The sequence below is a fragment of the Mytilus trossulus genome, unplaced genomic scaffold (assembly GCF_036588685.1).
Source record: "Mytilus trossulus isolate FHL-02 unplaced genomic scaffold, PNRI_Mtr1.1.1.hap1 h1tg000373l__unscaffolded, whole genome shotgun sequence".
Classification (NCBI taxonomy): Eukaryota; Metazoa; Mollusca; class Bivalvia; order Mytilida; family Mytilidae; genus Mytilus; species Mytilus trossulus.
This window is the reverse complement of record NW_026963340.1, coordinates 3,852,508-3,866,495: the sequence shown is the minus strand read 5'-3', so window position 1 is coordinate 3,866,495 and position 13,988 is coordinate 3,852,508. Positions and strand designations below refer to the sequence as shown.

Genomic DNA, 13,988 nt, shown 5'->3' with positions numbered 1-13,988 from the left:
AACTGGTATTGCAAGCCAATTGGACTTTTGAATCATTGCACTACCATGTGTAATTATACAATGGTTTCAATGGTTTTTTAATTTCGTCATATGTACAAATTTATAATGGGACACCGCAGATGAAAATTGCAACTGAAATCACGCCGTGTTTTTGGTGGGGTTTGTGTTGTTTAGTCTTTTGCTTTCTATGTTGTGGCTTGTGTACTATTGTTTGTCTGTCGTTTTCTTTTTTAGCCATGGCGTTGTCAGGTTTTTTTTGTTTTTGTTTGTTTGAATGGCCCTCTGTTATCTGTCGCCACTATTGCAGATATTGAAAGTATGACAACAAGTCGATCAACATTGTTATGCGTCCAAATAAATCTTAGATCAATAGCCTGCGGGAATTGAAATCTTTTTATTTTTTTTTATTTTAAAATTTATAAATAGACAATTTTAGAAAGGTTTGTTATCAATCAATATCGAAACACTGACTACTAAGTCGATGATACCATCAGGAAACTAATGTATACCAGCAAAGGAATCGACCTAGAGGTGTAAAATAAAACCAACACCTTAGATAGTGTCATACAACCAAAGCGTTTTTGTTTTTTTTAATTTACCTTCACCAGAAACGCTCAAAGCCAAATGACATTCTAAAGTGATGATGGAAGGGGAAATAGGCCAGATGAATAGCTTAGTCAACATGCTTTGAAAACGAATCATTTCAAATCGTAAATGGAAAAAGGGTTTATATATATAACAGATTGATACACTGAACATTTAATTCTGTAATTTTATGTTTAGAATTTTATATGAAAACAAAAAGACGTTAAATCAGTTCTTGCCACAAGCTGAAAGTAATGAACGGAGAGAACATCAACTCTTAACACTTAATCTTCTTCTTGAACTCAAAAATTAGTAACGAAATAGTTGTTGATAGAGTGGTGTGAATTCTTATATTATTGTACAGATTTGTTTACAAATAATGATAATCTTTCATCAAACAGTAATGATTAACAACATTAAAAATAAATGTAGTATGATTGCCATTAAGACATTCATGCACCAGGTTCAAATTAAGTGATAAATCGAATCATAGGCAACTGCATGGAATTAAACAATGCCGACAAAAACCCCAAAACACTAATGTGATACAGCTCAATAAAAAAAAACTTACAGTAAATCAAGCATAACAAAAACAAAATTACAAAAGAATTTGTGTATTCTTCTTAATCTTTAATTATTACTTATATGCGTTGTCTATACGACTTTTTGTGCTTCTTTGTTACATATATGTTTGTTCATAAATTTATTAAGATTATAACAAAATGCTGACTGATATACCCCTATTTTTGACATTGTTTTCCTATTTGTGTTAACGTTGTTCATACATCGTTGACGATACATGTATAATGAAATTTAATGCGACTGTCATACAAGTGAGCGGTTAAGCTACCTTTCAAACTAGGTTTAATCCACCATTTTCTAGATAGGAAAATCCCTGTACCAAGTTAGGAACATGACAGTTGTTATCCATTCGTTTAGTATGTTTGAGCTTTTGATTTTGCCATTTGATTAGGACCTTTCTTTCGAGAATTGTCCTCGATGTTCAGTATTTTTGCGATTTTACTTTTTACCAATTTGACATTATGTCTGAAATTCTCAGATAAATTATGTAAGGAAATGTGTTCAAAGAAGCATCTAGTACATATGTCTAATATTCCCTAAATTGGCCCTACTCCTAATGCCCCTCCCTGTCAAAGAAAATTATATAGCTGGAATACTGTGAATACAATTTTTTATTGTTGAATACCGATTTTTGTTGGTTTCATAGATACAGGTGAACAACGAATTACACATTGTGTGTTGCCTTTGAACGTAGAGATAAGCAAACCCAATGGATCAAATATAAACGAAAAAGCTAGTTTTTTTTCTACCCACTTTAATTGATACCAACGAAATTAAATGAGTCACAGTAAGTCGTTCAGCATTTAAAGCACTAAGTTCGTGTTTTTAACTCGTCATTGCTAGCTATCGTGTCGTTTTGGTATGGTGAAACCATCAGTTTTTTTAAAGAGAAAAAGAGCAACAACAGTTTAGTACCTTTCAAATATTGATTTACATATCTAATGAAACAACCTTCTTTTCTAGTTAGGTGTTCCTGGTTTGATTCATGTGTCTACGGTGTTTACCTCATATAATTAAATTATAATTAATGGAATCCATAGATTTGTTGAAAATTTACTCATGGCCTCGGCCGTGATATTCGAATTATTATCCTGAGCGTTAGCAATCCTAAAAATTGTGAAAGGTTTTGCAAATACAAAACCAACCTTCAACAATAAAACCATGTTTATACAAAATGTTAAATCGTAACCCAACGTCTTTTTTTAAAGGTTGTGAATGAAATGGAAATGTATAATAAGAACCGTGACATTGGTTACTTCATTAACGATAAAAAGCTATACAAAATATTTGAAACTGTAGTGCTCTGACTTCTACGTGAAACATCCGGTAAATTAAATAGACGGTACAAACCAACACTCTAATCAGCAAAGGGTTCAATGTCAAATAATAGTGGCTTGATAAAATACAAATTTGTTACCAAAATCACGGTGACAAGTGGTAGGGCTATCATCATAATTATAACTTACGATGCATTGGGTGCGATAAAATTATTAGGTGACTTGAATTTGCTAGCTGTTGGATGTATCACCAATTTTAAGCAAAACTATTATAGAGTTTTTGTCGGTATAAGCAAGGTCAGTAATGAGAATTTTCTAGATATACAGATATACATGAAACAATGAGAAAATATTTCAAAACTCTAAAACATACTGAGTGACTGCAGATCTGTGTAAATCTATGACATTTGATACAATCTTTGTTTAAATTTGATACTTGTACTAATTATTCCTGCGATGTTCTTTTGAATGTATTATATTATAGATAGAATATCCTGTACCAAGTCAGGAAAATGAAAGTTTTATTATAAAGATGGTTTCTGTTGGGTTTTTTTGTTCTTTTTTTGTTTCTATTTAGTGTTTCTGTTGTTTAGTTGTTTTCCTCTTATATTTGATGTGTTTCCCTCGGTTTTAGTTTGTAACCTTGATTTGTTTCTCTCAACCGATTTCTGACTTTCGAACAGCGGTATACTGCTGCTGATTTTATCTATATCGGTAAATAAGAAGCAATTAATCATCTACCTCACACATTATACAAATATAGCTCTGAGTACATTTTAACTTACAGTCAAATTAATAATACGATTGAGAACATCGTTTTGTGGTATTTTTTTTTAAATGCGTATATTCATGATATTTCAACCTTTTATTTTATACCTAGTGGTTCAAGTGGAAAATTTGACATAAGTTTATGAAAAATATTTCTTTTTTTAAAAGGTTTGATGTAAATCGAAAAGCTATCACCCCTTTCTATTGTAATCCATATACTACATTATCACCATTGCCTTGCTTGTATAAATAACCGCTTTAAATAAATCTATGTTCAGCAGCATCAATTGATAATTCATTTTTGTCTAGCAGTACAAATAAAGTATTTAATTCGTGCAACTTTCTGTTGTTACTTTTTTTTTTGTCAAACATCAAGCATTTTTGCGCCTGTCCCAAGTCAGGAGCCTCTGGCATTTGTCAGTCTTTTATTATTTTAATTTTAGTTTCTTGTGTACAATTTGGAAATTAGTATGGCGTTCATTATCATTGAACTATACTGAGCCAAAAAAGTTTAGCAACAAAAATGTGAAATTTTATTTTATTACAAAATCATAACAACATATAATTTTAATAATAAAAAAATAGAATTATGATATGTCAGAAGCAACAGGAATGTTAATAACTCACATTCATTAGGATTTTCTTTGTATGGAGCGCGGGAGGGTCAAAATGCGTAAATGAGTATAGTGTTCCTCAAAATCAATTTCTCAGCCATGCCCTAAAAGCCCCATTGAATGATTGGCAGGCACATCAGCAGCTTCCCTTAGCAAAATGCTTAGTCAATGCACTACTTTTTCAGCCGGAAAAACTTGTCACGTGTTGATTTCAAGCGAAGGAATCGCTCATCCCTTGACGATAGTTTTTTTTAGTCTACGATATATTGACCTATCCTGTGCAGTTGTAATGTGTCGATATCTGTTCGTTAGTCTCTAAACTGTTACCTTTTGCACATTAAATCGAGCCATGATGTCAGCAACCCTCATTCCGGCATCAACCAATTTAAGACCTTTCTGACTGTCATTTTCGGGGTGGCCTGGTTAACGCTCCATGCAATTTTTCAAAGGTGTGTGTGTTTTTCTTACCAATGGTGTGTTTCTGAACTTTAGTGAAAAAGAAATTTTTAATATCGTTTTAAAAGTGCAGGTACAGAAGGTAAAACATCATTTACACGTGCAAAGCGGAAATGGCGCGAAATAAATCAGCAGGAAAAAAGTACGACTGATTTAAATTACAGGTAAAACTAAGGATAATATCAATGATGTTTAAATATTTTTTTCCAAAAACAACAACAAAAAAATTATAAAAAAGAAGTGTTGCTAAACTTTTTTGGCTCAGTGTAGTATATATTTGTTTAGGGGCCAGCTGAAGGACGCCTCCGGGTGCGAGAATTTCTCGCTACATTGAAGACCTGTTGGTGACCTTCTGCTGTTGTTTTTTTATTTGGTCGGGTTGTTGTCTCATTTTACATCTAACATTTGTTCTTAGGCTCATCTTAGGTCACTAATTTTCTCTGTGAAAAGCGTAGGCTGAACACTTCTCATACGTACCCCTTTTTCACATACAGTTTTGAGCATTATATGATACACTTTATCGACAATATTTTATCAGATTATTCTAATTCATATATAAAGTGTTTATATTACAGATAAGAGAGACAGTATGAACAGCAGTCTCAAACACTTACTTGTTTAAATTTTCAGTACATGTACCTTTAAAACAACCATGACCTGCATAGTCTTCTGGTATCTTTCATAAAGATAATATTTTCTCTCTGCAAGTACCCTAATCTAAATTGTCAGGTAGCGAATTGTCTGAATATCGCAGAGGATAAGTTTAAAAATGAGGTGATAGATTAAAATTAACTTGATAGTTTATTGACCAACCTTGTAACATCGGTTTAGATAAAAATTACCAATTCAGATCAAAGTTGGTTTATAAATTTGTTATTTTGCCTATCTTTCTATCATCAATACTTGAATTTTTTAACAATATCACAAAAATACTGAACTCCGAGGTAAATTCAAAACGGATGTCTCTAATCGCAGGTCATAATCAAAAGCTCATGACATCAAACGAATGGATAACAAGTGCCATAGTCTTGACTTGGTACATGCATTTTCTTAAGGAGAAAATGGTGGATTTAAATCTGGTTTTAAGGCTAGCTTAACCTATCACTTTTATGACAGCCGCATCACATTCCATTATATTGACAACGATGTGTGAACAAAACAAACAGACACAATAAGTAAAAAATTCACAAATAAGGGTAAAAAAAACAACACGAACCCCATCAAAAACTGGGGTTGATCTCATGTGCTCCGGAAGAGTAAGCAGCTCCTTCTGCTCTACATGTGGCACCCGCAATGTTATGCATGTTATTAAATAGTCGGTAAATAGTCTTGTTCTTTAGGTCATATTCGTAAAAAATGAACGGGATTGTTGTTACGAAATAAGGAACATATTGTAACGTTCCGGGGTTTTCTTGTCAGGATATTCACCCGTACATCTAGTTACTTTTGTGGGCCTCTGGTGAGGGAAGTTATAAAAAAATCATAAGTGAAGTTCATAAATTGTATTATTTCTATTAAAAAGATACATCAAATTTAGGGGTTTATTAAACAAAATACGTTAATTATTTAAAAAACAATACGGCAAAGTGCATTACTTGCACCAAATTTAATAAAACAATTGCTAGGTGCCAGAGGATCAGTATTCTTCTTGGTGTACGGCATTCAAATACTCAGCGTACTCGGTGCAACAAATCTACTTGGTGTACTGCATTTAAATAGTCTGCATACTTGAAGCAGGAAAATCTATTATTTTACGTTTGACGTAATACAGAAGTTATTTATAAACAAGAGCACGTGATCAAATGTTACATTTCGCGCGTTATACTTAAACTAAGTATAACAAATACACAATGAATAATTACACACATAAAAAGAGTCGATATATAGACTTAAAGAAGTCAGTATATATTAAAAGGTCAAAGTAAACTGTTTCTTCAGAAAAATACGTATCAGGACACAACTGTTACAACGGACATCTGCATCTATCAAGTGTGGAACCGTGGAGACTATAGTAAAAATATCTCAGCTTTCAAATCACCGGTGTTCAGCCTATATGCCTTCTGATGTCTTTTTGATACTCATGACGTGGCTCTTTGTTATTATAATATGTTAAATTTTTATAATCTTGTTTTTAATTGTTTATAATATGTTTGATCTATATGTCATTTCGTGCTCCTTTGTTACACAATTGTATGACGTTAAAGTGATTAAGATGATAACATAATGATGACTGCTGCACCTTTTTTTTTTTAACATTTTTACCTATTATATCTGTTTGTTTTATCACACATCGTTGCCAATATAATGGAATTGGATGCGACTGGCATACAAGTTAGGGGTTCATCTAGCTTTAAAGTAAAGGTTAACCCACCATTTTCTACCTAAGAAAATGATTGTACCAAGTCAGGAATATGAAAATTGTTCAACTTTTTTGAATAGTTTATTCTGATGGTATATCGGTACGCCACTGTTCAAGCTGAGAGAAAGGGTTGATACCTTCCTTCAGAATATTTGATACCGCCACATTGTTTATGTGCCTGTCCCTAGTCAGGAAGATGTTATTGTGAAGTTATGGTATATTGTTTTACACACTGCAAGGAAATCGCGACCTACATACATGTATGCATACTATGCTAGCAAGAAAGTTAACGGTATTAGTCAATGCCACAGCAACCAAACAACAACACAAAAACGGACACAAAAATCAGAAGTTAAGAATATGTCAAAAGCAGTCATTAAAAGACAAGTCCCCATACCCAACAGATTGTTTTAATTACCATCAGTAAATAATCTGTCTTCTTTGTCATTACATATTAACATAACTAATGATCTGATGATAGTAGGTTTTATTTGGGTCTATTGTAGTTCTGAATTATGTCTTGCACATCTGGTGAATTCTATCTGTAGTTTACACACCTTGACTATCGTCACCAACACGGGGTTAAATGTCAAGCTAAAGTGTTTTGATTAGAATAAAATATTTTACAAAAGTCACTATATGTAGTGATACAAGTTACCATTGTTATGGATAAAGTCAGATGCTTCAGACTTGATGATATAATCAGACTTTAAGTTGGCAATTGTTAGGTGTGTAACAATTTTATAGCAAAAAATAAGTCTGACGAATCACTGTTATTTGCAAGGTAATACATAAGATCATTTTCTTGTATTTTTCTGGTAAAGAACTTGTACTGTAACACCGCTCATCTTGGTTATATATTAAACTAGAAGTTGTTGTAAAGCTTACCAAACTACATATCTTGGTGATGTTCGTTATCGACAAAACTTTTCAATTTATACATCAACTCTCAAGTAATGTTATACATAAAACAAGACTAATTGTGTATTCCATTTGGGGACAATTGATTATGTTTGGGCGAATATCCTCCCCCCCCCCACCCCCCCCCCCCCCAAGTATCGACACTCATTATTTAGGCATACAATTTCCCCTATGTAGTTTTATCTTTGGCGAAATGTGATAATGAAATGTTAATGTTGCTTTTTAAACTCTCGAAAATTTGTACAAAGGCTCTAAGATATATAAATGTACTAGTTACAAGAAACATAAGTCTTACAAAAGAAAAGACCTTAAAGAAAAAAAATAATCGCTTTTAAGAGCTATCTATACTGTGCGGCATTTCTTATATTGTTAACTACAGTTACAAGTGTTAATAGTAATTTCAGAATAAAAACAACATATGAATACTGTCGGAAAATGAATTTGTACTCGCTACGAAACAGGAGAAAAGCTCGGGAGAGCCTCGCTTTTCGTCCGTTTCTGAATCTCATACAAATATTTTTTTTATATTTTCCGTCAATATACTCGCTCCAAAACTGGACAGATTCGCTTTTTGTCCCGTTTCTAAAGCTAATCCAATTAAATTTTACATTTTTCCGACAACATACATATATTGTATATTTACTGCACGTATTTGAATAAATAAATTGGGAAACAATACTCCCTCAGCTATTTAAAACTTTGATCAACTGCTACCAACAAGTTGTAAGTAAATAATTTTCAACTACATAAGAAGTCGAAAGAGTTAAATTAACAGAGAACAATTTCAAATTATGCATAATGACTGACTGAGGTCAATTAACTAATCATAGATTCCATGGATACCAGAAAAGAAATTTTTAACGTTTCGTCTACAAACGACTCATCAGTGACGCTCGAATCAAAATGTTAAAAAAAACAAATAAAGTACGAAGTTGAAGAGCAATCTGGACCAAAAATTCTTAAATGTTTTGCCAAATACAGCTTAGCTTATCTTTTCATGAGGAAGAAAATCCTTAGTACATGTACGTCAAAAGTTTAAAGACGACTGGGCTGGTGATACCATCGGAGGAATAAAAACTCCACCAGCAGTGGCATCGACCCAGTGGTTGTAAGTAAACTAGTAAATAGTCATATAATTGATGTATGATTAAAATAACTATTCGCCAGTAGTTGGATAGATGATTTGACTGTCCCTTTGGTATCTTTCGTCCCTCTTTTAGCAATTACATATTTCTGACGTTACAGGTTTTTCAAATTTTTCACCGATTCAATGAAACATTCATAGATTAATTGTATCGAATTATTAATAGGCAGGATATGTTATTTTTAAATTTCAGATGAAAACAATCATGATTCCTGTTTGTATGTGTTTTCTTTGCACAGTTCAGTTTATTGGTAAGTTCAAAGTTTTTGAGTAATGAATATTATATTATAACGCGTTTGGCTTATGAACTATATGTTCGTATCCGTTATCGGCGATCACCTATATCAAAAAGAAGTCTAAAACCTACAACTTCAATTTATCGATTATTCCATAACCGACTCCGAGGTCCCAATTTTATTGGCTAAACAATTATAACATTTCAAAAAACTAAAAGAGAAAACAAGCTTCAAAACCATAAATTTTTTAGATATCTAGTTCATCAGACACCTCGTTTTCTAAGCATCCAGTTCCGGTGACACATTGTCTCCGAGACACCAATTTCTGAGACAGCTAGCCTCTGCAACACCGACGTCACCATACTAGTACAAGCTATCTGTTCGATGCATTGCGACCATTCCAGTGGGATATTACAGTTTCAGAACAACTCGTTAAAATTGTACAGACTTCTAAACCACTTGCTTCAAACCCCAATCTTTCAAATGAATCCTAGTGGTTTATCAACTTATTTTTCAGCTGTAAATACTTTTTAAAGGTATTTTAAATTAAATTGTAAATAAATAATCGATGCTTTCCGCGTCAACAGCCAAATACAAATGACAAACTCTCCAAATGTATCGGTGTCTTTATATATAACAATACCGCATTTTTTAGAAACCAAGGATAAAGAGATAAAGTTCAATGTTGTTTCCGTTTATGTATTGCAAACGGGTAATTTATGATGTATTAAAATTAAACAATGAATTACAAATATTGTCTTAAATGCTTCAACTGCATTTTTGTTACAATATCTGTTTTGAAAATTCTAATATATGCAATGGTTCGATAACATGTGGTATTTGATGAGAAAATAGTTATAACATAATTAAAACATATATTAAGCATGTCCCCCTATTGGTTTAAGTGTGATTGAAACTTTTTTCAACCGATATTTACAACGATGACTTGCCCAATTCATTCTGTTCTAATATTAAAACGGCCATATCAGTTAAATTCGTTTTTAAGTTCAAAACAATATTGCGAAAAATTAAAGTCGAAACGTTGATGTGACCTGAAATTGGATACAGAAGCAAATCACTGTTTAAATATATAAACAAAAATGTTTTATGATTGTCAATGCGACAAATCTGCACAAGAGACCAAAATGACACAGAAATTAACAAGTATAGGTCAACGTACGGCTTTCAACAATGAGCAAATTATAAATGTGACTTATCAACGGATTGGTACGTGCATGAGCAGAAAGACGGATGTCACATGGTGATAAAGACTGTTTACTCTTTTTGAGTAGCTGTATTGCCTCCTGGTTGTGGTTAGACTCGAATTGGTAAATCTAAGTTTTTCATTGTTGTTTATTTTTATAATTTATTCGTCGTCAGATTAATTTTTATTCAAGGTACTATCTGATTTTTATCAATTGTCCATTTGTTTTCTTTTCTTTCCTTTTTCTAGGTTTATCGTTTTGATATGAATCAGATTTAATTAAAACATTTGGATAGTTTAGTTTACACTTAGATAATTAAATTTTGGATTTAACACGTTTTCTGATTGGCTAACAATATTTTCCTTATAATTTTGACCGTGACATCATCAACGTTTGTTTCATTATTGACTCTGGCTTAAAATAGAATTAAGAATTTATTGACAAGAAATGGCTGTAATATTTTTTTCTGTCTATTCGAAATCAGATCAAATAACATCACGCAGGTAATTCAGTGTGCAATATTTTTTTAAATTATTTCTTCATAGACAGAAAAAAATATTACATTAATGAAACTGATGTATTCAACTGGTTCAGCACACTTTACAAAAAGTGAAACTTCACTGATGAGACTGTTTATTTTGTCGAAATGCGCATCTGATGCAATGATATTGGTATCGTTCATGTCATTATTGAAAATTTTAAAATGATATTGATTAACTTACAATTATTGTTTTCATAGTCTACATTTGATACATACTAGACTAAGTTCTCAATTGAGCACAAAGTATAATCCTATTTATTCAATTATTTATTGCATTAAAGTTGTTTTAATTAAGTTATTTAAATTAACATTTGCAGAAACATCTGCAAATTCAACTGATAATCAAACCTCACCTGCATTAGCATCAGAACAACTTACCACTATTGAACCGCCTACATCTATGAATAATGCTTATGACAATACAGCACCGACGATAATAAAAAATGAAGGGGAGACTACAATATCGGCAACAACGGCAATTAATACGTCGAATTCAGCGTCGACAGCATTTACGACTATTTACACAAATAGCTCAGTATCTAATGAGACAGCTGCAAATTTAACCTCAACTGATAGCACAAATATTTTGCCAACATCAGAACTTAATGCCACAACAACATTGGCAACGGAACCTGATGTGACAAACCATACCTCTTTAACAACGAAGCTTGTTTCCAGTTCAACCAAGAACGTGACAACAACCCCATATAATAATGCCACAAACAAACTTTCATCATTTTTCCTCATACATGTTACATCTTTTAGCATTGTAGTCCTTAACTATTATAAATTAGCAAATTATAGGATTTGAAAAAAAACCTATTTATTTATTAAAATGATGTCATTTATGATACTATTTTGAATTTATGTTAGATGTTTTGTTTTTCTCCTGGATTTTCAATTATTTTTCGTAGTTTTCATATTGTTCTGTTTCATCACTTTCCTACGTAACGGGGATGGTATAGCGTTTACGCATAAGTTTCAGCCTGGCATGTTCTTTGAGTGTGTGTCTAAGTCAAATCCTTCGTCGTTTGTTGCTGTATATCATATTTTTTTTTCGTTTATCTTTTTGTTGTTATTCTTGCCGCTATCTCGTTTGAAGTATTTCACTCCTTGTCATGCCGTTTTCATGTCATTTGGATTCTAGTGGATAGCTGTCTCATGAGCAATCATACCACAGTGCTCTTCATATATTTTTAAAAAGATGTTCCATTTCTAAAAGGGTATTTAAAAATAAATATCACATGAGCCGGATAGACTGACTTGGTACAGGCACGACATTTTGTAAACTGAAACCAGTTTTTCGAGGTCACAAACTTTCCGCTAACATATACCTATTATGTCGTTATAGAGAAATCGGAATTAATAAGAAAGGGCCCAAAGATACCTAAGGGAAATTCAAACACATAGATCAATGATAAAAGGATAACGCCTGGTTAAAAAAGAAGAAGACAAACAGTAACACAATAGTACATAATACATAATACACAACCTCGAAAACTTAAGACTAAGCAACATTAACCCAACCACAAAATGGGGGTGATCTCAGATGCCCAAGATGTGTTAGCAGATTCTGCTCCGCATGTAGGACCTTTCAGTAAATCATGTTAGTACACACCAAATAAATAGTCAAATTCGGTAGGTTAAGCACATTTTAGTCTTGTTTAATTTATTAATCAACGTTTTCGGTAGAATTTACTGTGTTGACACATTTTCCGCCAAACCGTAGTTCCATGTTTAGTGCAGGAGTTGTCGTTCTTTTCACAACAAAGAAGTTATTTCTGAAATACGGGATTTAATTCCGGGTGTGCTTATTGAAATATTGTTATTATGGAATAAAACTATTTATTGTATCTAATTAATGGTCATGCATATTTGTCAGTGTAATGATCGCGTATACGAGATCTGCGAAATGTAAGTAATTACGGGAAATAGTCCGTGATAATGACATCTTGGTTGCGAACATAAACAACTTGGTAAGTTGAAATTTAAGGGCATACGATACAGTTACAGGGAAGGTAATGACGTTGCTAACGTAATTTGTTATTTTCGCGACGTCAAACTGTGAGCGATCGGGAAAAGATGCATTTTCGACTGATTTTTATCATTCAAACTGATTTAATTTGAAAACGAGTTCATGGACCCCTATTTTTCAAAACGGCATTTTGTTTCATTTTGCAGGGAGATTATGTGACCCAAATTTTATAAAACTGTAAATAGAGGATTTTTTTTAATTAAGATAAACATGCAGTAAAAAATTACGTTTTTTCCTCAATTCATGAACATTTGATAAATATGAGTTATTTCTGAATAAAAAAATGCATATATTTTTAGGATATTTATAAAATACAGAAATTACCGATTATTTAACAAAAAACAATTTGTGTTTATCTTTTATAACAAAAAAGTTATGTCTTTCTTTCGAAAAAGAAATTACAGCCACAAATCTGAATTTTGAGCAAATATAAAAAATTTCGACCTCATTTTACTCAAAAAGTAGCACATGAAGGTATATTTTTTATTACATATTTGATTTAATCAGGTAAAAAATAGCCTATAAGCAAATTTTCATGAACTTGTAAATACAGGATCCAAACTGTATCGTATGCCCTTAACTGTCCCAGAGATCGGATGCTTTTCGTTCTCCTAACCTATTTATTTCACTTTTGGCATTGTGAATTTATATAAGAAGTAAAGTTAAGTTATTTTAGCATTTATTTACACATCTTCAGATATTAATTGTGTAAAGAGACGGTGAATTCCGTTACACATTGTATTTGACGATGACGTTTTTGCCGTGAAGCAATTTTAGCCCAACCCTGGCCTCAGTTTGGAATTGTTCATTTTATTATTGAAACGTATATTTATTGCTATTATTATTTTTGTCTTAACACTGACATTATGCAGGTTCTTTGACTTGGTTTAAATTGTGTGAATTATATATTGACTTTGAAGAATTGAAATTAATATTCCTGCATAATAAATTATTTATTTAGAACTCTTTGTTAATTTGCAGCCTTGTCTACTAATCCGCTCGGTAGTTACATTTTTTACAACAATAATTTGGAAAGCAAGGTCAAAATGATCTCTTTAGAAGAACATAGATTTTATTCTAGGGAAAATGTTCTATTAACGATAGTGTGGCTTTTAAGCATATTTTAGTTAATCAATTGTTATTTAACATCCCTATTCGCACAGGACATGGACATGTATTCATACCCCGTGCAATTAAACAGACGTGTACATCAATTACTGGTAAGTAATCAAGGGATAACTTTATTTGTAACCCCTAATAATTAA

General features: G+C 32.2%; 1 protein-coding gene across 1 annotated transcript; it reads left to right on the top strand.

The window, feature by feature from the left end:
- The first annotated feature begins 2,636 nt into the window (after positions 1 to 2,636).
- LOC134702032 (uncharacterized) lies at positions 2,637 to 11,499 on the top strand. The gene is made up of 3 exons (XM_063563139.1): positions 2,637 to 2,741; positions 8,900 to 8,957; positions 11,006 to 11,499. The coding sequence occupies exons 2-3, from the start codon at positions 8,900 to 8,902 to the stop codon at positions 11,497 to 11,499; spliced, it is 552 nt and encodes a 183-aa protein (XP_063419209.1). The 5' UTR covers positions 2,637 to 2,741.
- Positions 11,500 to 13,988: the final 2,489 nt, after the last annotated feature.